The following is a 26,059-nucleotide window of genomic DNA, read 5'->3' as shown; positions in this document are numbered from 1 at the left end:
CTGACTCCATGACAGGCTCCAAACTGCCATTTTGGGAGACTAGGCCTAAGTTTCTGTTTCCCAGAACTGGAAAAGTCCAAAACAAGTCAAATCCGGGAAGAACCACCCTTCATGCGCAGCCAATGAGGAGCCATCAGAAGCTGCCCCACTACCTAGCCTGAGCAGACAGTTAATCAGCAAAAGTTCCCCATATCCCCCAGGGCTTTAACCAATCACAAAGGCACCCATACCCCTGGAGATTGAGCCAATCAATCAAGGAGAAGAAAGGTAAAATTCACCTATTTCTACCCTAACAGGTTTTAAATGGACCCTGCAAAGTCCATATCTCTGTCTTCCATCCCTATGTATGCTTTACCCCTCCCCCATCCTGGTTCTCTGCAGAATAAATGGTCTTGGTTGCTGCATACTGTTTGAATCTAGGGTATCATTCTTTAGGAATCACAGACCCTTACAGAACCATGAAGACTTAAACTGTAGTTCTTTAAAAAATAAATGTTTATTTCAAGTATGAAAAGTAAAGTAAAGACATCTTCCAAAAACTCCATTCAGTTTAACAAAAGTATAAAACAAGATTTCTGAAAAAAAAAAAAAAACCTTTACAATGAGGTACAAAATATTTAGTAATATGCTTTGCCATTCACAGTGGGCACTTTCTGAAAAATAAATTTTGCTAATGTGCTTAGAAACAAGAATCTATTTACAGCCTCAGTCAAATAACCAAGTTCTTGGTGAATGAAGTTACCTCGGGACAACAGCATTTAAAAGTAAGGTTTGTGCAAGCCACCTTCATATTCTTTCTGGTTGCTGTTGCTTTGCTTTTAGAGAGGTCACTGGACTTACTATGTTGCTGAGAATGACCTTCAATTCTTGATCCTTGTCTCCAGGCGTCAAATGTTAGGGTCACAGGTGTGCACCACAGTGCCAGCAAGACTTAAAACAGTAAACGTAGTTCAATAACGCAGATCACACACTTTGTAGTTCCCAGACAAACGCAATCATTCTTTTGCCTGCACACCAACAGCTAATCCACACGGTTATCAGTGAAAAATATAACATGAGCTGTAACTGAATTCCTTAGCTGAGAAATCCAAACGGCAGTCCTGAGTTATTTTCAGCAAGCGAGCCTTAAAAGCAAAAACTAGAGATGTCCTGGTGGTAAAAACAAAAACCGCTACCCTCATGTGACTATTTAACTGGACTACTCCCGAGGCTTCTGCTTCTCTTCTCAAGGTACATCTTTTTGTAGGTCCGGAACATGACATTTGAGTCTTTTACTGGGTTTTGTAGTGTTTCAAATTCATCTGCGCTGAAGCTTCTCTTAGAAAGTCTTGAGCCAGCACTATCTAAGAAAACAGAAATGATACTTAATGTTCGGTACAACATACAATCAGAAGTGAGACAAAATGTGTAGTACCTGTGGGAACAGAAAACAGTTAGATAGCTGAAATGGCAGTACATGCCTGTAATCTCGTCATTTTCAAGGTTGGGGCAGGAGGATCTTCAGTTCAAGGCCAGTCTGAGTTTTCACAGCCAAGAACTTGCCTCAAAAACCAAAGGAGCTGGAGAGATAGTTTAGTGGGGGCCGTCTTTAGTCTCAGCACTTGGGAAGCAGAGGCAGGTCGTTCTGAGTTTGAGGCCAACCTGGTCTACCTAAAAAGAGAGTCCCAAGCCAGCTAAGACAAAAATACCGAAACCTTAGATCAAAAACAAAAACAAAAAAACAAAAAAGAGATTTCGAAAGGCAGAGGCAGACAGGCCTCTGTGAGTTCAAGGTCAGCCTGGTCTACAGAGTAAGTTCCAGAAAAGCCAGCTCTACACAAACAAAACAAACTGGAGAAAATAAAGAAAGGTAGCCAGGCACATGACAGTAACCCAGCACTTAGAAGGTGGAGACAAGATGATCAGAGTGCAAGGTCAGGATCAACTACACAGAAAGTTCAAGTCCAGCCTGGGCTATGTAAGGCACCATCTTTAAGAAAAGTGTGGCCATTTCCAAACAGTAAATTTTGATACTCTAGCTTTGCTTCTCTACCTTCTAGGCATTTAGATGGAACTCTCTCACCTCAGGGACCTCCTTCCCCTGTTAGTACACCTACACTTTCAATCCCACTTTAGCCATTCCTTTCACAGGCTGGCACTGTTACGCACAGATCCATGGGATCCCCAAAGAGACCACCAGGGACCACAACTCCAATGCAAGCACACAAGAGATTTTATTCAGGCTCGAGCCTGTACCACAAACCTTCCTGATGAAACAGGATAGGAGAGCAGCTCGATTTCTAAAGGAATGGGGTTTATAAAGGAAAAAAAAAAACCCATAAACAGGGATTTCCAAGCCTTGGTGTACATGATTGGGTAAGAGGGTAAAAGAATGTTGGCCTTTAAGCTGATTGGTTCACAGCATCTGGTCAAACCACGAGAGACCACACATCTAAAGAGAGCATCTGGACCTGGGAACAACTCATGTTTTCTTAGTCTGTTATTACTGGCCACAGCTGTTACGTCTATTTTGCAACAGCCGAGAATATCTGGGGGGGGGGGGGGGGGTCTCAGAACTCAAGGGTGGGGTTCAATCCACTCTGAGGACAAGTTAACTTAAAATGGAGTCTGAAAAACAAAATGGAGTTTCTTCTGCTATGGTAATCCCTTCAGCACTGAGTGTGAACCCAGAGCCTCATGAATCAAAGCAAGCAGGTTAGCACTCAACCTACTGAGCTATATCCCAGGTCATCTTTTACTCCTCCTTTGAGACAGTACTCAGTTTATAATGGGGCCTAGTCTCCAGCTCTCTACAATTCTCTTGCCTCGTTCCCTCAAGTACAGGGTTTACAAGCATCAAACGGCATGGCTAGCAGAGCCCTTTCATGTAAGCATGATCTTGACATCCCTATGACTCAATCTGTGTATGTTAGCTTATAAACATTTGAATCTCTATCCTCATCTTTGTTAATTTGGAGCTAGAGAGAGATGACTCAGTGATTAAGAGTGCATGCCCATCTTGGAGTGGACACAAGATCTAGTCCCAGCACCCATGTTGGTAGCTCAAAACTTTTTGTTATACCTCCAGCTCTAGGGTACCTTATACCTTAATGGCACTCATGTGCACAGATCCACAGACCCACTCATTAAAAAAAAATCTTTTAATTATTTTTAAAAACATTCCATCATTGTTCCTAGTAAAATTGCTTCCAGTTTCCAGACTCTGAAACATTTTTAAACTAAGCAAAGTTTAAGACACAACTCTTCAGCTTCTCCTCTAACTCTGAATGCACAAACGCAAGACAGTATATTTATTCCACTTTTAGTTAAACAGACAACGAGGATCCGTCTAATACAGTTCTTGTTTAGCATGCACAGAGCCCTGGATTCTATTCTCATCAGCACAGAAGAAGTTCATGATGGGTACAAGGTTAGCCTACCAGATAGACAGTTGCTGAGCCCAACCTCCAACAAACAAATAAAAGCTACCATGATAACTACTAGCTTTCTGTCCTTTAAATACTTACACCATTATCCTCAATAAACTTTAAAGAAAGGGACCAGACCGGGTCCAAGTCCCCATTCTAGCGATGTAGTGAGCCAGATGACAAATGGAAATACACTTGCCTACCTTGTTTAAGTAATTGAATGAATCAGCCTGCAAAAAATTTAATGGAGGCTGAAAGACATTACTTGAGGACAATCCATCCTGCCACAGAGCTTAGTGAACAGTTTAATCCCAATTACACAATACTCTTATTTACATATCACTCGATTCAATGTCAGAATTGAAGTCAGCTCAGATCAAGAAAATCATTATCTCTAGCCCTACTCAAGGAAAGATTCAAAGTCCCCTCACCTAATTCATTGTGATAGCATTATTTTCCGGTTAAAAGGAACTAGATTCTGGCTTCCCTCATCCATACTGACAGAGAAAACAATGGTATCTTACCTTCAGAAACAAACAAACACCTAGTGACTAAAACACAAGATTATGAATAAAACTGTGCACTGTGATAATATTGCAATTATATCCGTGTTATACATACATAAGCTGGCAACTTAAAAACAAAACAAAAAAGGAAGCAGATGATGGCTTACCTATTTCTTGGCTTGATTCAGGCATCTTTGTCCTTGTAGGGATGCACTTTAACCAGTCTTCTTTTGTACTTTTTATTCCTGAAACTGTTTAAATACTTGTCTTCAGATATATAACCTTTACTCCTCCATTTTAGCTTAATAAAAACAACCAAAAGCTCACCTAAATGTATAGAACCGAAGATATGCTATCCCTATATTCCATAGGTAATACAACCTTCTATACAGGGCTTGAAAAATGATTTATTTCCCACATGTGAGTATTTTACAACAGGAAAATGTATAGTTTTTAATGGTCACATTAAGAAACCATTCTCACCTTGGCTGAATCACCATTTCTCAGGGCATTTGCAGGTATGAGAGAGGAAGTACCTGTCCCTGCCAAATCCCAAACTTCTATTTACACCCAAGTTCTCATATTCTAAAAACCTAATACAAGAGGCCTTTTGGTTTACGTTGTTGTTGACAGGATCCCATCATGTAATTCTGGATGGCCTGGAGCTTACTATGTAAACCAAGCTGGTCTCAAATACAGAGACTCTGCCTCTGCCTCCCAGGTGTTGGCCCATACCATCATGCCCGGCCTTGAAATCAGATACTTTAAACAAAATTATTTTTGTATTCTATATCTATAAACTCCCACGAAGAAATACCACTTACGCTATAGTTTTATTCACCCCAACAGATATAACCAGAAGGAAAAAAAAAATCTCATATTAAACTAAAACTTCAACTAAAATACTACATTTTTTCCAATCTGAGTTTCATTGCAATGTATTAGCTATAATACCTATAACTTCATAACCTTACGACCACTATTCATCCATATTCCCCTTTAATTCTGCAGAGCATGGTACCTATGACACATGATTGTTATTTTGGCTTCATTGTTTTAGTTTTGAAACAAAGTCTTAAAGCCAAGACTGAACTTCAACCCCCTAGATTCTTTTGCCACCAGCTTTCCACATGCACCACTCTGCCCACTCAACATTTAGACTTTTGTGACTAATTTGAGATTAATTTGTTCCAAGCAATTACACAGATCCTATATGCCTGCTACTTAATAGGCAGAATAGATACTACCTTTTATGTTTGGGGATAGCATCTTCATCCTCAGTGTCAAAGTAACAAATGCAACAGGTACAGTACCTCCCAGTGTTTGGAACGGTTTCACGTAAGAGCCTCTGAAATTACACTAGTAGTTTCACTACCAATACAAAGAAAACTTCTTGAAATAAATGTACACTTGATACTCTTCAAACTTTTTCCACAAGAAATGCTTTTCACATTGTATTTTCTTAAGGACTAAATATTTGTATTCAGTAAACATCGAAGTTCAAAATCTTGTCAGCACTAATTTACTATAATTTAAAATAAAAAGCAACAAACATAAAACAAATGATGCCCTATTTATTCACCCACTCCTAGGATTACACCTCTACAGTTCCTCATACATAAAACTGATAGTTGGTCTCTGCGACCTACTACTTTTCTACCATTCGGGAGATGAAGAACTCTCCCCTGCCCCCAAGGAAAAAAAAAAGGGAGAGAGAAGATTATACTGGACCTTGCACAGGTGCTTTCTCTTTCTTAGGCTCAGGCTCATCCTGCTTGTCAACAGAGCTTGTGTTCTTCAATAGTACGTCTGGACATAATTTAAACTCTAGCATACTAGGTTTGTCTATGTTTTTTGTCTTGAGTGTATGTGCCTCACTCTCCTTTTTCTCTGTACTAAGCTTCTTGGATGCACTGTCCAACTTTGTGAGACATATGCTTTCCCGTTCCGTGCATTTAAATGCAACTCGATTCAAGTACTGTTTCCTTTGTTCCTTTACCTGAAGAGGCACCTGGCTGTGCTCATTACTCGTACGGGCCTTATAGATTTTGTCAGGCTGCTTCCCTTTACTATTACTTGACACACTGTGTGTTCTAGACACTTCAGAATGGTGGATCTTGAAAGCTTTACCATGGATGGTAGAATTATGTCCTGGTTCTTTTGAGGTCTCTGCACGGATGCTCTGCCCGTCAGCTGACTTTTCCCAGCTTATTTCTGCAGAATCCTTGCTGGTCTTCATGTGTTCAGAGTTACACAACACATTTTCTACACAAATGTTTCCGGAAGCGTCACTCCCAGTTACATGTTTGTCTTTCCGCCGTTGTAAATACTCCTGCACTGTTATAACTCTAGTACTCTTCAAGGAGCTGCCCTTAGAGTCTGAGGACTCAGGACTTGGGATAGCGTTCTCTTGAACACTGGCTCTTTCATTGGATTCCCTCAGAGCACTGCACAATTTGAGTGTCTCTCCAGCGTTTTTGTTCTGCTCTTGCTTTTCATATTTCTTCTTTTTTATCTCCACATCTGGTATAATCATGTTGTCTGTCTTTCTTTTTTCAAAATATTTCAGTCTGGAGCCACCTGCTTTGAATTTTAGTTTTTTCTTTTCTGGTGACACAAACTGTACCAATGAGGTGTTCCTCCTGCATGGATCTGTATTTGAAGGAAGTTCTACAGGTGCTTTTACTGGATTCGAATCTTGGGAAGTGGGTTTTCTCTGTAGGCTTTCCTGAGAAGCTTGTTTAAAAAATGACATATTTTTATCAGAATTGGAAGTTTTTACATGAAGTATTTCGGGGGTTGCTATTTTACTGCTTTTTGAGGGATTTAGTCTGTCACATTCAGATGAAGTATTTTTTAGTTTTTGCTCCATTTTCAGTGAGCTATCATGTCTCATTTTTAAATTATCTTTATCTTTTTTGTAACATTTAGCTGAAAAATGTTGCTGTTCCTCTCTGCTGTCTTTTGTTTTAGATCCTTTGGTCTTATCACCATGCATTTCAGAAAAATGGCCTTTCTCAGCTGCTTGGGTCAGAGGAGTTTTGGGGTTATTAGAAACAGGATTAATTTCAAAAATAGTGATTCCATTATTACAGGGCTGCTCTCCTTGTTTGCAGCTGTTCATATCCAAACACTGGTCTTTCCCCTTCTCTTCATTGGAACTGCAATGACACTTTGGCACACCCTCATAAACCATTGAGAGCCAACCCAAGGCACAGCAATGGATTTTGTCTTTCTCTGGGTCCAACATTCCAAAGTCATGGCTTTCTTCTCTGGGGACCTGTGAGTCACATGGGCTCTTCACTTCTGCAACATTTTTCCCCTCAGGTTCTGCCAACTTGTCTAAGTCACAGGGCTGATCCTCTTCGGGAAACAGTTCTTTGATTTGTTCAGAGTTTAACACTGTAATTTTTATTTGGTCTGTGCTATCCCCAAACACGTTACTAGTCTTATCGCCAGTTTCATTTTCTAAGATTTTGTGTGTCTTTTTTTGGTCCACAGACACTTCATGCCTGCTAACAGTTTCAATGCCATAAGGGAACTCTTTTAAAAGTTCTGACAGCTGGTCATGTAGGTATGAGACAGGTTCACTTTCATCATTAATCTCGTTTACTGCAGGCAGACAGTGGGCTGACTTATTGCTTAAACTATCAGTTTCCTGAGGGTGAGGATCCTGCTGAAAACCAGCCGGTGAACAGACATCCTCAGCTGTGCTTTCTTTTCCACCACTGCATTCCCTACCGCTTTCCTCTATGGTTTCTGTGTTTGCTTCCACGTACTCACAAGATGCTGGCTCTTCAGGCTGCAGCACCTCTGGCTGCTCAGTGATCTCACGAGGAACATATGTATACCGTATATACTTCTTATCTTTCTGAAGGCTAAAGTCTTTATTTTCAGTGGTGCCATCTACTTGTTCTTGTTGATTATTAATTACCTGATTAGGTGAAGGTTTCTCGGGCTCATTTTGTACAGAGTTGAATATCTCTGCTATCTGGGAATTGTAAGATACATCCCCTTCTGCAAGAGAACAGATACTTTCAATCTGTAACATGGGTCCACTCACTGTGGTGCTATCCACAGAGTTAGGCACAGCTTCGGTACCCAGGGGAGAAAGTTTTCCTAAACCATGATCAGCTATGTCTGGATCACCCTGTGTTGGTTTATGCTGCTTTTCCTTTTGAGCAGGCAGAGACATCTCCACTGACAGGTTACTATCTGCTACTACTCCTGTAATGTGAAAAGGTAAAGCAGCAGTTTCTGCCTGTTGGTGTTGTAAGCTACAAATACTACCTTCCTTAACAACTGGATACGGCGGTTCTGGTAAAACTTCAGGCGCTAACTCTTTTCCAGGTAAGGGATTAGTATCTGCAAGAACTAAAGGTGACACCACAGCAATCTGAAGCTCTGTTCCTTTTCCAACAGCTACACCTGAAGACTCACCACTCGGAGTGAGAACTGACAATATTGTTTGTGATGAGCTCAGCAGTTTCTGAGAATTCCCAACACCAGAACAAAAACTCTTAACGTGAACTTCGTTTGTGGGATGTGAACTGCCAACTACCGTTGTACTGATTCGTGAGGTGTTACACTGTTTTTCTTCTAAAGGTTTTGGGACATTTTCTTCTGTGGTTTTTGGAGGTTGGTTTTTCCAAAGAGAAAGGCATGTTGCTAGCAATTCCATGGAGCAGTCGTTGCCATTTTTAGCAGACATTTCTTTTGCTGAAAATTCAGAATGCTGAATTGGTTCAGTATAAGAAGTATTGGCTGTTTTACTACAACCAGCTGCCATCAAAAGACTTTTATTAATTTTAATTTTTCTTGCAAGTTCTGTAAACTTCTTTTTTATTTCTACTAGTGATTTAATATCCCTCGCCAGTTTTTCTTTTGTGGCATTTGTGTCTATTACTTGATTTGTACTTGGACTGTAGGGATATTTTCTTTTCTCTTGATTATTTTGAACAAGCGCCTGAACACCATCCCCAGAAGATCTAACAGTGTCACTATAAGACTGCTTGGCATTTATTTTCAAATCAGAGAATTTTCCAATGGTGAATGATTCATTGGGGTTCTGCCACTGCTGTTTAAAGCCTCTGTAAGAATCTTGCTTTTTTTCAGATGAGTGCACTTCTGGACTCTGAGGGACTTCCATAGGCAAGTGTTTAGAAACAGGCTGAGTATTTTGTACATGTTGGCTTCCATATCTACAGCTGTAAGGAAGGGCAGAGAGTCTTTTGCTGGTTTCTGCAGCATATGGATGTGAAGACAAAGGTGCAGAATGCTTTGACTGTAAGGCCTGTGTGTAAGTTGGAAGCGGATTATTTTTAACTTGTAATGATGTAGTGGCTGGCAGTATGCGGGAGTATTGCTTCAGAGGTGGCCTGTATTCTGGATAAGTTAGTTCACTGGATGTATACTGTGTCCAGTCAGCCAGCTGATCTGGTATGAAGTGATTGAGTCCCTGATTTCCTTGATACGCTACAGGAACTTTTCCAGAATTAAAAGGAACCATTTGCAGTTGCATAGAATAGGTATCTGATGTGACGAGCTGACTCTGTGGTGTTTGCATGTAAGGCATATTAGTCCTTCCATCAGGATTATGGGATATGGTTGCTTCTGTATGGGAAGGCATAAAATTCTTCACGGATGAGCCAAACCAGACATTCTGCATAACTCCTGAAGACACTGTCTGCAAATTGTGGTTTGGTTGTTGGGGCCCTTTAACATTTGTACATACAACTCCTTCCATTGAAGACTGTGAGGTCACAATTGTCCTACTAGGCATGTTAGAAACAGAGATCTGAGTCTGAGGAGTCATATAATTTCTGCCGCTCAGAAGTGGCTGGGAAACTGAATTTGAGTTACTGGAATACATGCATGCTTCTTGGTTATGGGCAGGATAGCTAAAAGAACTTTGAGAAGTTGTAGAAGTCATTAAAAACTGTTGTAATATAGATGACTGCGTTTTAGAAAACTTTGGGGGTTTGGCAACAGCATTCTCTGGTTTTGCATTCCAACTCATAGTTGATCTGGCTTAGCAGTATTGTAAAGTCTGTGGTTTTGAATGTCATAAATCTGCAAGAAATGCAAATAAAGATCTTTCATTAAAAACTTTTTCTTCCCATCCCCCTACCGCACCCCCCTTTTGGAAATAGTCTTTTTGACCTAGAGCTCCTTCTGTAGACCAGATTGGCTTCAAACTAAGGGTAATCACACCGCCTAGACAAAACTTAAACAACAAAAATAGAAGCAAACCATGTCTATGGTAACTAAGAAGGACCTCAAATTAAAACTCTGTACCCTTAAATCTGGAAAGAGAATTAGTAATGGAAGCTGCAATAATAAGTGAGAAAATTGTCAAGATCAATGGTAAAGGTTCACTCTGAAGAAACCAGCTATCACCTTCTGTTACATTTAAGTGGCACTTTTCTGCTTTTATCATTTTTGAGGTGTAGGTGATGGACTATAGTCTCAGGCATGCTAAGCATTCACTCTATCCCTAACTATATATGTTACCTGTTTCCACTTATTTTGATCATTTCTTTATTCTATGTGATCCATTCTAGTTGTAAAGCAAGGCTTACATAAAAATTTCTTACTGAACATTCCCAAAATTGTTTAATTATGTGTTATCTTTTCATAAAATTTCTAAGCATAAACAAAAGTTAATAAAGCTTCCTACTCTAGCTATTCAAGAAGCTAAATGGGATTGTGAAATTTTCTGGAAAATGTAGAGAGATCCTATTTGAAAGCTGGAATCCTACCAAACGCAATCTACTGTCTGTCTGTGTTCCATTATCATACATAGGAAGGCAGACTATTTTACTTCACTAAAAATCTGTCTACATAGCATTCTACTTACGGCTATATAACAACTCCTGACACACCAAGAAATTTACTTGAGCCAGGACTAGTTGCTCCTTTCTATAAGCAAGAAGCTGAAGCAGGAAGACAGCAAGTTTAAGAAGCCTACCTGGGCAACTCAGTGAAGCCCCCATCTCAAAGTAAAAAGTTAAAAGTACGAGGGTCCAGATGGTCTGCAATTCCTTTCAAGCACAAACCCTGACTGAGGTGTGGCTACATGTCTTCAGGAAGCTGCAGGCATGAGATAATGTCTAAGTAGAAATGTCCTCTCGCACAAACAAGACCACAAGACTAGAGAAGTGTGGAAGAGGAACTCAGGGAATGGGACAGAAGCCTTGCATTCGATTCTATCTTTAGTAGATAGCTAAACTGTTGTAGGAACAGCTGTGGAAAAACAAAACTTGATCATTCTTGAAGTGAAGCCAGAGTCATAGTCCTGTGTCTCTGTCTAGCACTGCCCCCCTTTCCAGGACTCTGTGCTGCTGGTGACTGTGCTAGCCTAGCCATAACAACAAAAAAGAAAAACCTATTTGATCTTCGTGCCCAGTACAAAACTACATGACTTGAAATGCTTTGGGTGAAAGATGCACCTTCTTTTCCTTTATTCTGTCAAGAGTTTCTTTTGCTCACATTTGAGTTTACACTACTGAGATAAGAGGAAGAACCCAGGAGGCACTCAGCACCAATAGGATAGAACTTTCAACCCCACCCATAGCTTTAGAGAAAGCAGGGAGAGCCAGAGTTTAACTCTGCAAACACCCAAGATACAAAGTCGTATTGAAAGGGTAGTGTGCTCTGACTAGAAATGGAAACTCCACCTACCCCTTTAAAAAAAAGGGCTTGCCATATCCACCTCATCCTTCAGTTTTACTGAGTATAGGAAAGAAAGGACTGTCACAAGATAATCCTTAATTTAACAATAGTCATCAGAGTGTAAGACTCCCAGAAATAGGATCTGGGACTGTCCCATGGAACTGAGTCATTTAACTGGTAGAATTTGATGATATAGCATTGATGTGAGGGCAGGTTTCCCAGAAGGTATGTACAAAAAAACCTAGAGAGCAAGTTGGCAGGGAGAAAATTCCGTTGTCTCAAGTGTTATATGAGTATGAGAATACAGCATTAAAACCATGTGGGTTAGGGGAAGATACACACTAAAGTTGCTGGCAAACCAAAGGACCTTGCAAGGAACATGCCCTAAAGACAAACTTTGAAAGAAGATACACAAAAATTCTGGACTTCCAGACTGCAGAGATGAGAATGTTGGCTGAGCATTTTGCTATGTCCTCTGGGGTGTGTGTGTGTGTGTGTGTGGGGGGGGGGGTACAAAATGTTATCAGTACTTTACCACTGCCCCAGTTCTGGACAAAGCTCACCAAATACTAACATATTTGAGACTGGGACTCACTATTTTACCTTATCTGACTATAAACTTGAGGCGATCCTCCTGTCTCTCTAAGTCTCAAGTGTTGTAATTACAAAGCATGTTCAACCATGACCAACTAAAAACATAGCTATATATCCTGGTAACACCCCACCCCAGACGAAGACTGGAGAATGGAAAACACTGGATCTGGGAATTTTTTGGCCAACTAGTCTATATGAAATGTGCATTCCTGGCTCTTACATGGGTGTCCATTTGTAAATACTCTTCTTACACCCCATATATTTTAGTTATTTCATAGGACCATGCAGTGATTTGGAGGAGAATGGCTCATGTAGGCTCATATTTGAGTGCTTAGTTTCCACCACTTGGTGGGACTATTTCAAAGGGGTTAGAAAAGGAGGCTTTGTTGGAGTAGGTGGGTCACTGCGGGTGATGTTAATGGGGGTGGACTTTTGAGGTATCAAAAAATGGAGGTACTGTTAGCAGAGGTAGCTTCTGATGCCACACTCCTCCCAGTTAGCTCTCTTTGCCTCATGTTGATGGTCCAGGATAGAAGCTCTCAGCTACTGCTTAAACTGTCTTAGTCATGGTGTCTACACAGCAATAGAAAAGTACTAAGACAGAGCATAAGTTGGTTTTTTGAGTGAAAACATAGGATTTTCTTAAAATTTATCTACTGAAATATATTTTACATGTCCAGGGGCACAGTATAATTTGATACATATTCTCAACACACAATGGTTAAAGGTTTTAAATGAGGCAATAAGCCCTTCCACCTGTTTAAATTTCAATCATTATTTTGGAGAGAGACTTTGTGGTTATTTTTAAATTCTCATAAAAATTTCTAAAAGCTTAAGTTTATCAAATACCGCTTCTACTCTGTTCTACTTAAGTGACTTGACTCTACTATGCAATGCCAAAACCAGAAATAAGTTGGGCATAGTGGAGCTGTTTCAATTCATAGGCTAAAGGAGGAATTTCATAAATTCCAGGGCAATGTGGGCTGCACAGCAAGGCCCTGTCTCAAAATTCACAAGAGCTAGGGAGATGGTTCAGTGGGTGTTACAGTTAGCTGTACTTGTCAACTTATTTCGATGAAGAATTGTCTAGATTAGGACGCACTGTGGACATGTGAGTGGAAGACTGTATTCATTACGTCAACTTTACAGTGAAGTCTACTGTATGCAGCACAAGTCCATGGGTTTGGGCCCTGGGCGGTACAAAGAGAGGCACACACGCATACACTCTCTCTCTACTCAGGAATACTTCAAAAGTTCTTGCCTTCGTCTCTTGCAATAGCAGACTATAACCTGGAATTAAGCAAATAAACCCTTTATCCCTTGAAGTCTCTTTTGCCAGAGTATCACAGCAACATGAAAGACATCATAGCAGTGGACTGAGTACTAGCCATAAGAAATGTAATGGCTGGCTCCTGTGTGAAGCCCAGCACAGTAGCATGCACAGGTAACCCCATTTCCCCTATAAGATGCATTTATCAGGTTTGAGGCCAGCTTCGGAAACAATATCCTGTTTCCAAAACAAAAATACAAACAAAACCCCACTTATAACTGAGGAGTTCACTTTTCATATCCCACTGTATCTCCACTCAGAAACTAGGCCATGGATCATTTGCCATCTTATCCAGGGTGAATGATACTCTGCTTCTGTATACAGTTCTGCGGCTGATCTACCTGACTGAGTCCCTTTAAGGCTAGTTTCTGCAGCCTCCAGTTAGCACCTCAAAGTGACACACTGGAAGGCTAGAGAAAGCAGCCTGTGAAAATTATGAGGCTCTAAACTGAGGTACCAGGAGGAAAAGGGGGGGGGGGTTATCTCTGCCCTTTGTTCTCGGTACTTGTATGGCATTCAGAGCATGTGTTCACATGGTTAAAAAAAAAAGCACATAAATTCAGTCATAAATTGAATAAGAGGTTATAACAGAGAATGCCTACATGTATATACACTAGGGACAATTATCTGGTTTAACTTTCACTATTTGTTACTGGCTTAGAAGGTCATGGGAAGAGACTGTAACTAAGTGGTCCTTGAAGTTTTGTTTAGAAAATCCCTGTCAATATCTTATCTTTTTTCACCTGGGGTCCGGCGGGGTACACTGTGGTATATAGGTGGCGTATATTGTCTTTACCACCTTCACTAAATGGTTTCTGCAACCCCTTGGAATGTGTCCTAAATTTTAGAAGTCGGCTGTTATCTCAGACAAAATTAAGCAGTCCTGCTATAAAAGGTACTCGAATGTGGGGGGTGGGGTGCCTTTTCGAAACAATGATAACCCTTGCATGCTAGATGTTTCTGCAGAATGAACACCCTTTGTCATTGCATACTATCTAAGACTCACGTCTTCTTTCATCGATTTTTGGACCCTTACCATACCCAGGTGTGATAGCGTGCACTTGGAGTTGAAAGGCTAAGGAAAGAGGACCACTTAAACCCCAGAGTTCGGACAGCTTACTACAAAGCAACAAGACTGACCACCTAGAAGCAGATGAAGTCTCCCATTAGTTTAGTTTGGCTGGAGATTTAATCTCATATAATATTACTGCTGTTACTATTTCCTACCAGAAACCTGAGAAGATGCTTATTTTAAAAAAGTGTAGGAAGTTATAAAACTAAGTTGAAGGAGGAAGGAGGATGGAGATGACTAGGTAAAGATACTTCACTCAAAAATTTTATGAAGATCGTACTAAGATTCTGTGATGGTTAGTTTTAACAACCAACTTGATATAACCTAAAATCCATCGCCTAAAATAAGCCAAATGAGGGATTACCTAGATTAAGCTGACCTATGGGCATCTTGATTATGCTAACTGAGGTTGTTCTAAGTCCCAGACATCCTAGGAAAGCAAACTGAACACTACCACGGACGCTCTCATACTTGTTCTTAACTGTGGATGGAACCAGGTGCTTCACATTCCTGCTTCAATTTCCCCACAAGGATTGAGGGTAGCCTAGAACTGTATGCCTTATAAACTCTCTCTCTTATACCTTTTGTTGAGTTATTTTATGGTGGAGACATGACAGCCAGCCTTAATCTGATGCCACTGTGTTTCTGTCTACCCAGAAATGAACTTATCTATCCCAGTCATTAGAGTGCTCAGACCTAAGTAATAATTTATGTAAGTCTCTGGGATAAACCATAAAGGAACTTAATATAGAGCCAGAAATCCATTCTTAAGGGCCACTGACCTTTTTCTCTGGAATGACTGGGAGGTCCTAGTGGCTTACATGGGAGATGACTAAGAACAGGATAACGGGCCCTGAGGTATTAACATCTGCCTTTGTTTCTGTAAAACCTGCCTATTGCTGTGGGAAAGGGATGAAATGGTCTTTTTATTACCATATAGTGGGAAAGTAAAAACCAACCAAGGGCAGTAAAACAATTCTCCTGCCCAGCTGTGAGTTCCATGAATTGTTGCAATACACACCTTTCTCATGTCCACCCTTAAACCTCACCTTAACCCACCTTCTGCACAGCATGCTGTTCTGCAATAAGGCTATTTTCCTTCTGCTAACAGTAAGAATAAATTCATTTCATCTAAATCTGAATTGAGTCTAAGTATTTGGTCTTTCCCATTGGATTTGAATACCACAACACTATCACAGCCAATAGGAAGTAAACTAGGACAGATGCTATTACATCATACGAAGACATAAGAGATCCACCTTGGAGAGCCCAAACCACACATCAATGTCCAGAAGTACCTACTTCTAGGTAGTCAACACTAGAAGTGTCTGGGTAATGTTGACTACCTAGAAGCAGACAAAGTCTGCCATTGAGTTTTGCAGGGGATTTAATCTTATAGGGTATTACACTACTGTTACTATTTCCTATAAGGAACCCAAGAAGGTGCTTATCAAAAAAAAAAGTGTGTAGGAAGTTATAAAGCAAGCTGAGTTGAAGGAGAGTCAATGCCTGCTGAGTAAGTATTATCAGAAATCTCTGAACACTAAAAAAATTGATTTTTTAAAATAATAGTAACAATAATAAATACAACCAACAACACTTTATGTGACGGGAAACTTCAGAAATGAAGACTTAGCAAAGAATCATAATTAATGGAAACTATCCATTCTCATGCTTAGATTTAAAGAATTAACAGTTATGTAGACATGTGATTAGAGAGAAAGCTGGAGAGATGGCCCAGCAGTTAAGAACTAGATGGTCTTCCAGAGGACCCAAGTTCAATTCTCAGCAACCATATGGTGGCTCACAACCATCTGATACTCCAGTCCCAAAAGATCCACTGTACTTTTCTGGCCTCAAATGGTACACATACATAAACTAATTTACCCCAAAAAACAACAAGATAAAAAAGTTAATGGCGAATGGACATAATAGAAAATTCAGCCACGCTTGTCTGTCTGGCTAACTTTTTCTTGGCCTCCTGGTACTCTTTCCTTTGGGTTTGGGGCAAGAACCTCTGTGAGTGAGGCTGGCAATCTACTGTCCTAATAAACAGGTCAGTCAGAACTCTTACAGCCAGTTCTTACAAAGAAGCAGAGAGAGGTTAGAGAGCAAAATAGCTTTCCCACATTCTGTGGATGGCTTCATGAAGAGGGGTTTACAGATAGGAGGATGAGAAGAGTAGAGAGAGGCTTACATCGGAGTTCTTTGGTCTGCTTTTGTTCAAAGAACTCTGTTGACCAAGGAGCTATACCGAAGCTCTGGGTTCTGAGTCCCCAAGGAAGCTGACAGTATAGGAAAGGACTAGTTAACACACCACAGTATTACCTCACATTGTGAGGGATTTTGTTTTCACTCCTTGTCTGGGTCACTTTCCTGCTGTCTGCCCTAGGACAAATCCTGAATTCCTGCCAGTGCCATTCAGTGGCCCTTGCACATGCTGCCTTAACTCCTACCCTACCCCAGGACATTAAGCTTTTCCTGTAGATATATTTTTTTGACTTGCTAGTCTGTTCCTTAAGAAGCCTTCACATTACAAAATGAAGTTTGTACAAACAGTACACTGATGTGATTAAAGTGAAAGCCAGCCAGTATTTCTAATTTACAATAAAAGCACTAAAAAAAAAAAAAAATTTTTAGAACTTCCACTAAAATCTGCAAAATTACAAATGCCAACAATTCAAAGTTATGCCACTTTTCAGGAATTCCAAAAGTATGATTTAGTGTCTATAATGTCTATAGTGTCTCCAGCCTTCTATATCCTTAACCACAGGGGGAAAAGGTCAGTCTAAATAGGCTCCCTAGTCTGATAGATTTTATATAATCAACTTTCCTGAATTTTACATTATAATACAACTCTAGTCTATCATAAATAAGCTAACCTTTCAGAAATGTGTATATTCCAACACTACAGGTGGTCAAAGCAGTGCACACCTGTAATCCCAGCATCAGAGGTTGGAGAAAGAGGGTCACAGTTTTGGGGCCAGCTTTGCCTACACAGCAAGATCCTGTCAAGAAAAACAGGAACAGAGAACAAGAAATAATTGTGCTGAACCCTTATTAACAAAGTCAAGCAGCTCTCTACTGGCAGTGGCACTTGGTTAATTTATCTGCATTAACTTGGTCATAATCAGACAATAAAATACAATCATATACAAACTGTAAGTTTAATCAAAGATTAAAAACAAGATAAACCGTGTTGGTGCTCATTCTGTCATGTTTCTAATCCCTGAACACTACTGCATAACAACAGTCTACATAGTACTTACTTTGTATTAAGCCATTTTAAATAACCTAGAAATGATGTGAGGTACCCAGGAGAATAAGCCGAACTTACAAAATACAAATGTAAGCATCATCTGATTTTGGTACCTCAAGGAGTTTTAGACCTAGAGCTGAGAACGAGACTCAATTGTTGGGCCCAGCCCCAACACCTGTGGGATGAGTTGCTCCGCTAGCAATTGGCCAAGGCTGTATTGTAGCACACAATGTAGCAGCTATGGTTAAAACCACCAAACGACAAGGTCTTGAGTCATTTCCATGTTCCTGTTTTTATCCTGAGACCGTAAACTTGTTTTTCCACTGTGCTTCCCGGGTTTTCCGGTGGACTTGGTGTACATATTGTGTGAACCTCAGTAAAGCTTTGGCATTCTCTCTTGACAAATAACCCGAGTCTGTGACTTTTGTTAAATCCCCCAGGACTATGTACAGCTCTTAGTACCCCGGTGGCGCCAGTAGCTCAATGGTCAAACACAGGAGGCATGGTTCCACAATAGTTCAGAAAAGGAGGTAAAGATTCTATTAATCAGTCAAAACATGGGCTACTGAAAAGCCAGCTTGGAAGTGGGCCATTCTTATACCTGGATGAAGAGGAAGGTTGTAAGGTCCTGTCAACAGGAACTAGGGAGGCAGAAGAACAACCTGTGGCTGTGTAAGTCTGATTCTTGTGGTTCTGAGTTTAGCACTTCCACAGTTCTCACAAGGTATGCAAGCAGTGACCTAAGCTGGAGCAGTCATTAATAATAGTAAATCACTATGGCAACTGTTAGTTCGCTTTTTTTTTAAAAAAAGAATTCAACTACAATACAAATTCTATTCAGAAGCATGGGCCACTCAATCAGATAACTTAATGTCACAGACTAGACAACATCTCAGCTAACAACAGACTACATATATACAAGGCGCTGTAGTTTTACTCAGTGTTGTACCTACCCATTATGACTATACTCCTACCCCATCACTGGAATTAAACTTTGCAGAGAACATATACAGAAGTAAAATATCATTCTTGGAATTCTGCCCAGTGTCTTGTTTTAGTATTTATCCCAATTTATTACCACTAGAGAGGTAAAGACTATTTTAAACAGATATATATTATTTGTGTTTGTGCCTATGCAATACATGTGCAGGGGGCCTCAGGTCAGAGGGAGATGTGAGAGCCCCTTCAGTTAGAGGTGCAGAGCTGTTCAATATGGATGCTGGAAACCAAACTCAGGTCCTCCAGACGTGCAGCAACTGCCCTTAACTGCTGAGCCATCTTTCTATCCCTGAAAGAACTACTTTCTTTTGAAAGAGGGTCTCATTCTGTAGCTGAGGCCAGTCTCAAACTCAAAGAAATACTCTTATCCAAGTGGTAGAATCCTCCCTAAGGTGCTGGGATCAAAGGCATACACCACCATGGATGGCTAATAAGCTGATGGTCTTAAATATCTATAAGGTCCTAACAACTACCTCCAAGTATACATAATAAGTTAACATGCTGTAGGGAAGCATAAGAAACACTCCTGCAAGACTTACCACATGTAATCTCAGACCTTGGGAGATGGAGACAGGAGAATCAAAGTTCAGAGCCACCCTGAGTTACCCTTTATCAAACATACGAGAGACAGGCAGGCAGACACACTGACTCTAATGAAATACAAAACTGAGTTAGACATACAAAAATTTTAAGTATCATTCCTTATGAGGAACAAGCCGATTGTGCCTCTTGGGGTAGACAGACCTCCTTATGAAGAACTAAATAATTCCTGTTAATAGGCCCAAATGGTTTCAAAGAGATACCTTGATGGGATAGTTTCCCTGTTATTTATAGGTCACACGGGCCACACTCCAGCATCTTTGCTAGTTAATTCAAATCCTGCTCAGTTAACTGTTTACAAGAACTTCAACACAGGCTTTTTGTGAACCTGGGAAGGAAAGCCTAGACCTTACAAACTGAAGGCTGGAGTTAATGATGGAGTTAATGATGGAAAGGGCCAATGGTCCATCTTCTTGTCAGCACAATAAACAGGGTATGACAGACCCTGCCATCTGTTCAGAGTCACACTGCAATCCAGAAGTCATACAGGGTACTTTCTTTGCATCAGGAGACCACGGGAAACCATGACTAATCAAGCAGAGTTGATTATTTCCATTCATTACTAGGTTACCAAGGGTTTGGTTATCAGCAAGAAGAACTTGGAGCAGCTAATGAGTGACAAGAATAACCCCAGGATTTCCATGATAACTTTATAAGATTTGCAGAACTTGAAATGATGAAATGTCTCAGGAGGTAAAAAAAAAAAAAAAAAAAAAAAAAGAAAAAAAAAGAAAAGAAAAAGTCTGCAGCCAACTAAGCAGAATTGCTTTAATCACTCAGTTACTAATTTGGGCTACCCTCATCACAGTATTTGTCCACTAATATATGTTCTGTGCCAGAAGTCCTGATGAAAATACAAAGGGAACTAGTTTTAGTTCTATATCCTGGCCCAGAGGCAGATTTGATAAAAGTCTGGTCCAGGTTAGAGCCAGGGCCTCAATGGAGTTAAGGTTTCAGTTCCTGGGAACATGACTTTTCCCCCTGAAGAAGACTGGAGTTATCAGTCTCTCAAACTTGTTGGGTGCTCAGCCTGTGATGCATTTACGATATCCTGTGTTTCTGTGTGCACCAATGCTTGACTAGCTTCCAAACGACTGTTTCCCATTTTCCCCCTGTAAATCCTAAGATGTTGTTCTTAATAAACTTGCTTAGCATAAACCTTAGCTTTCCTGTCTTCTTTACTTCTCATCTCCTCATCCTCCCTCCTCTCAGTAACCTGCCTACCTGCTGATCCAGGTCAGTAATATAGAATGTAAATACAGACTTGTCAGGATTTATAGCAGTTAGTCTTTGGCAGCATAGTGAACAGTAAATTTCAGTCATGATGCCCACCACAAGCTGGCTTAGAACTCATTACACAGAAGAGGCTGACTTCGTATTTATGACCTACTGGCCTCAGTCTAAGAGGCCTGGTATTACTGGCTTATGCTAATACGGTCAGCTGAAAAACAAAACCAAAAACCTCTGTGTATTTTGAGATAGGGTCTTACTACATAGCTCTATTTGACCAGACCAGGTTTTTGCCATAAATGATACGGGGACTCTGGGTTATACATTGATACCAGGCTCAATAAAATCCCTGGGTGAGGAATAAAGATGTTCATTAATCATATCGCTGTATGATTGTCCTGTGTAAAGAGGGCAGGAATTCAGAAACGCTGGTACTTACACCACTGTTGTTACCACAAGCACAAAATCTATCTGAGAATTGCTGAGGGTTACAAAACTACAAAAATTAAGGGGTTGGGGATTTAGCTCAGCGGTAGAGCGCTTGCCTAGCGAGCGCAAGGCTCTGGGTTCGGTCCCCAGCTCCGAAAAAAAAGAAAAAAAAAATTAAAATACTCATATGTAATGCTCCAAGTGACTTTTTCCTGAAAGAGAAAAGAGCACAGGATGCCCAGTCTTGCCACTTCTACTCAGCACTTGCTAGGTATGGCAGTTACAAATAATTAAGACATCTACAGTGAATGAAAGTTACCTTTCAGTTACATATTTGTAGAGAAAGCACCCTCTATATAAATTAGTTAAAAACTAAGTTTGAAGACAAGTATGAGAGCACACGTCTATAATTCTACCGGGGGAATGTAGAGGCAGGAAGAGCATTCTCTACTAAGGTCAGCCTTGGTGACATGACATTCTGTCTCAAACGTAAGTAAGTAAAGCAGGTTTGGTAACATGCCTTTATTCCTACCACTCTAAAGAGAAAAATCAGGAAGTTACGGCTTGAGGATAGTCTGGGCTATAGAGCAAGACATTGTTGAAAAAAAAATTTTTTTAAAAGAAAAAAAAAAAAACCCAAATGTATTTCTATATAATTAAGTCAGAAACTAAGAAAGTTATTCCACTTTAGTAACATCAAAAACAACCTTAAGGAACCAGGAATGGTAGCACACCAGCACTCTGGAAGCAGAGGGCATTCACAGTGAGTTAGAGGTCAGCCTGGTCTACATAGTGAGCACTGGGATAGCCAGAGACTCTTATCTCAACAAACCAAAAAGAAAATAAAAACCAACAAACAAAATCTTGCAGAAGGCCCAGGTTCCCAGCACCCACATCAAGCAGCTCATAACTGTCTGAAAGCAGGGCATAGAGACAAACACTAACATATGCATTTGGGGAGAATATTTTTACTTTCGAGAAATCAAGAAGACTGCATACAGGGTTCAATCATTTACAAAAATGGTGACACCCCTCCCACCCCCCAAAAGGCGTGCAGGCCTTTTCGTAGGGAACTAGGGGAATTTTAGCTAGGGTTAGGAAATTTAAAACTTTATTGGTGGGTGCCAAGGATATTACATGGGTTCGTTTTTGAGGGGCTTGTGTTCAGGTGCTCAGTGGACTGCATTCCAGTGTCATGAACATTTAACCATAGGATGAAATACTCAAGCCATTTAAGGCTGCCCAGCACAGATTGCCCATCCTAAAATATTTCCCCATCCTTGTGGTTATCTCCAGATTGTTCTTAGGATGGTGAATTTTATGGTCTTGTTTCTGGAGCTGGTGATTATGGCCTAGTTCCTGGGACTAATGACTTGGAGGTGTGGGGGCATGTTATGGTCAATTATTAGGCCTGATGACTTTCCTTTTGAAGTCAGGCCTAACATGGAGTGTATGTTGTTGTGGTGGCTATTCCTGGTTTGTCAGCTTGACTGTGTCTGCAAAGAACTTCAATCTAGAATTGGAAGACTCACCTGTGATCCTGATCTTGAGGCTGGGAGATACAAGTTTCTGACCTGGATCTTGGCATGGAGATCTTGAGGTAATCTTGAGGCATAGTGGCTATGAATCCTAGGAACCTAAGGCAAGGTTTATCTCTGAGTCCTAGGGTCAGCCTGGGACAAAGCAAGTCCCAGATCCAACTGGTGGTTCACATCTTTAATCTGGGCCACACCTCCTGCTGGAGGCCTACATAAGAACACTAGGAGAAGAAAGATTGACTGTTCAACTGCTTCCGCTTACTTGCCAGCACATCTGTTGGAATCCACTTCTACAGAAGTCCAGCTGAAACAACTAGCCTCGTGGGACTCAGTAACTACTAGATTCTTGGACTTCCCATTCATAACTGCCCATCGTCGGGTTAGCTGGACTGCACATTATAAATCATCACAATAAATTCCCTTAATATTTAGAGATATTCCATAAGTTCTATAACTCCAGAGAACCCTGACTGATAGTTGTCCTCTCAATAACCATCTTCAATTCTAGCTCCAGAGGATATGATGCCCTCCTCCAAACTCCAAGGGTACCTGCCCTCACATGCACATACCCCTTCCTTACACACTCTTTAAAGTCTTACTAGATTACTAAAAACTGAAACAACCAATCACATTGACCTTAGTGTATAAGCAGTCTGCCTCCACCAATATACATTAATTCTAAATAACTAGCAAGGCAAATCAAAACTGTCCAAAACAAGTAATTTTAAGTCACTGTTCCTCCTTAAAAAAAAAAAAAACAAACATTTCCTTCAAAGCAACGTTTGTTTCATTTCTAAATAAATCCAAGTCTTCCAATTTATACGTTTTAGTTTGTATGAAAATAAAAACTTCAGCCTCCTCTAAGACTGGCTAAGAACCCAAGGCAGAAAGCACATCTCAAAGATAGCTTTTATATCTTTAGTGTTGTTTGTTGGTATTTCACTGCACTCTTCATTTATTAGTTAATTTAGCATACCAAGAATTTTAAGTACTGAATACCTGCCTCCAAAAACCAGAAAAATAAAAACAGAATTCAGGGTCTACGGTTGTTTTCATTTGCACTTAGTTTGCATTTCTATGGGGGTCGGTACAGACTCTTCCTTTACCTCAACCTGACTGCTTCCTACCGCTTTGCATGGCTTAGTTTCCAAAGAAATGGGGAGAAAAGGCTGCTAAACCAAAGAGTCTTGATGTTCATCTTAATTATAATAAAGTTTAACAAGATTACAATTCCCTAAACAGCTAAATTCCTAAAATCAAAACACTGATCTCCTACAAGACATCAGAACTAATCAAACAAGGGCAGAGGAGGGATGGAGGGATGGAGAGGTGGAGGGATGGAGGGGTGGAGGGATGGAGGGATGGAGGGGTGGAGGGATGGAGGGGTGGAGGGATGGAGGGATGGAGAGGTGGAGGGGTGGAGGGATGGAGAGGTGGAGGGATGGAGGGATGGAGGGGTGGAGGGATGGAAGGGTGGAGGGGTGGGGGTTGGGGTGGGGGGGTGGAGACTAGGGCAAGTTTACTATAGCCAGGAAATGCACAGGGTGGTTTTAACCTCAGATAACCGGTTGAGAGGAGGGTTTCACAGTACAGATCTAATTCCAGCATTCATGAGGAAGAGCAGAAGAGTTTCAAGTTGAAGGTCATCCTTGCTGGACAGCAAGTTCAAGGCCAGGCTAGTTTCAAAATGTTTAAGGCAATAAAAAATATACTTACTTTAACCTAAACTCTATCAAGCAATTACTAAGTTCCAGGAGCTATTTTAAGAGTGTTCTAAGCAGTTGCTTGACTGGTTTGTTTGGGAATGGTTCTTTTAGACAAAGTTGCATTGTGTGGACTAGGCTGGCCTGGAGCTAAGAGATTTGCCAGCCTGTTCCCCCTTTTAACTTACCACAGTTCCACAGTTCGACTACTACTGCTATTGAAAGACCCCAGCTTAGCAGCAGTAACGCCATTTTGCAAGGCTGTACTTAAGATGACTGGTTCAGGGAAAGGTTAGAACACTTGAGTACACAGCGGCTGCCAAGCAGGATGTGTATGGTTGAAGGCCTGGCAACAGGACGACTGCGGTTGAGCGCCTGACAATGAGAAAAGCACCGGGAGAGGTCCCACACCCTGGTGGGGGGCCGAGTCAGCCGTTATGTTCCAGGAAGGTAGCTAGGAAACTTGCCCCCGGGCTGAACCCTTGGGGGGCCGAGTCAGTCCTTATGTTCCAAGAAGGTAGCTAGGAAACTTGCCCCCGGGCTGAACCCTTGCCACATTAGAATCCACCAATTATATCCCTGTAACCATGCATCTGCTTCTGTATGCTTGCTTCTGCTCCCCAGAATCCTATAAAAAGCCCATCCTTGGTTCTGTGGGGCGCGCCAGTCCCCCGAGTGACTGAAGCGCCCACAGGTGCCTGTGTATCCCGACAATAAACCAAATCCTCTTGCTGATTGCATCCTGTGGACTCGGTCTGGTCATTGAGTTGGAGGGTCTCCATCCCGAGGGAAAGTTCTCCCTGAGAACTTTTCACTATCCCATTTTACAGATGAGGAAGCTGGGCAGGAAAGTAAAATTCTTCGGAGAATTTACAGTGAGTGGTAGAGCCAAGTTGGAAGGGTCAAGTAAGACCTGAACCCAAGTAACATAACTGTAGGAACCACAGCCCCCATTAGCAGAAGAGGCTGGCAAGCCTTATTTATGGTCATTGACTAGAACCCCGGAGACCACTGAGTGTATCTGCTTAAAGACATGACTCAATAGTTAAGAGCACTTGTGGTCCTAAAAGAGGACCTAGGATAGGGGTTCCAGCATCAACATGTGACTATAACTGCCTTTAACTCCAGTTCCAGAGGATCCAGGCCTTCTTCTGTGCTCCACATACGCATACAGTTGTTACATGTGGGCAAAACACTTATGCCCATAAAATAAAGCAACTTAAAATACGTAAGAGACAGACCCTGGTACTACAGTCCCATCAAAAATAAGAGCTAGCCTCTGCCTAAGTAACTTTAATTCAACACCTACCACAATCTTTCCCACGGAAGCAATCTGGCCCAGAGTTCCAGCTCCAACACTGACAAAATTTAAAAAACAAAAACAAAAACAAAAACAAAAAAAAAAACAAAACAAAAAAAACCAGAAACAAAACAAAAAAATCATCTCTCCACTATCTCATTAAGGCAAAATTCAAACTGCTAAGTACCATATCAACATTTTTTTCCTTAAGCTTTGCCATCAAATCCACTGTGTCCCATTGGTTCTGTGAAGGTTTTGTTTGGTGAGAGTTGAGTCTTTCAATACGCATTCCTAGCAAAACTGGAATTTGGTATGTAGACAAGGCTAGCTTTAAACTCAGATCTGACTGCCTTTGCCTCCCAAATGTGGAAATTTAAAGGCAAGCATAGGCCGGGCCAAGTTCTGTAGGTTTGACCAG

General features: G+C 40.9%; 1 protein-coding gene across 25 annotated transcripts in view; it reads right to left on the bottom strand.

Moving 5' to 3' along the window:
- Positions 1-477: 477 nt before the first annotated feature.
- Resf1 (retroelement silencing factor 1) overlaps positions 478-26,059 on the bottom strand; it is a 36,210-nt gene continuing 10,628 nt past the window's right edge. For 5 of the 25 annotated variants that reach the window (XM_063286207.1, XM_063286209.1, XM_039108930.2 and 2 more), the window contains exons 3-5: positions 5,645-9,985; positions 4,081-4,164; positions 478-1,343 (exon numbers count right to left, since the gene is read on the bottom strand). In XM_063286207.1, coding sequence (XP_063142277.1) covers positions 1,186-1,343; positions 4,081-4,164; positions 5,645-9,932 — 4,530 coding nt within the window. In that variant the 5' untranslated portion in view covers positions 9,933-9,985 and the 3' untranslated portion in view covers positions 478-1,185. Of the gene's footprint in view, positions 1,344-4,080; positions 5,285-5,644; positions 9,986-17,465; positions 22,738-26,059 lie in introns of those variants that run through there. The other 20 variants (XM_063286211.1, XM_063286210.1, XM_039108933.2 and 17 more) reach the window with 15 other exon arrangements.

Source organism: Rattus norvegicus, chromosome 4 (assembly GCF_036323735.1).
Source record: "Rattus norvegicus strain BN/NHsdMcwi chromosome 4, GRCr8, whole genome shotgun sequence".
Classification (NCBI taxonomy): Eukaryota; Metazoa; Chordata; class Mammalia; order Rodentia; family Muridae; genus Rattus; species Rattus norvegicus.
Note: the sequence above shows the minus strand (reverse complement) of the source record. Positions and strands in the feature narration are given on the sequence as shown.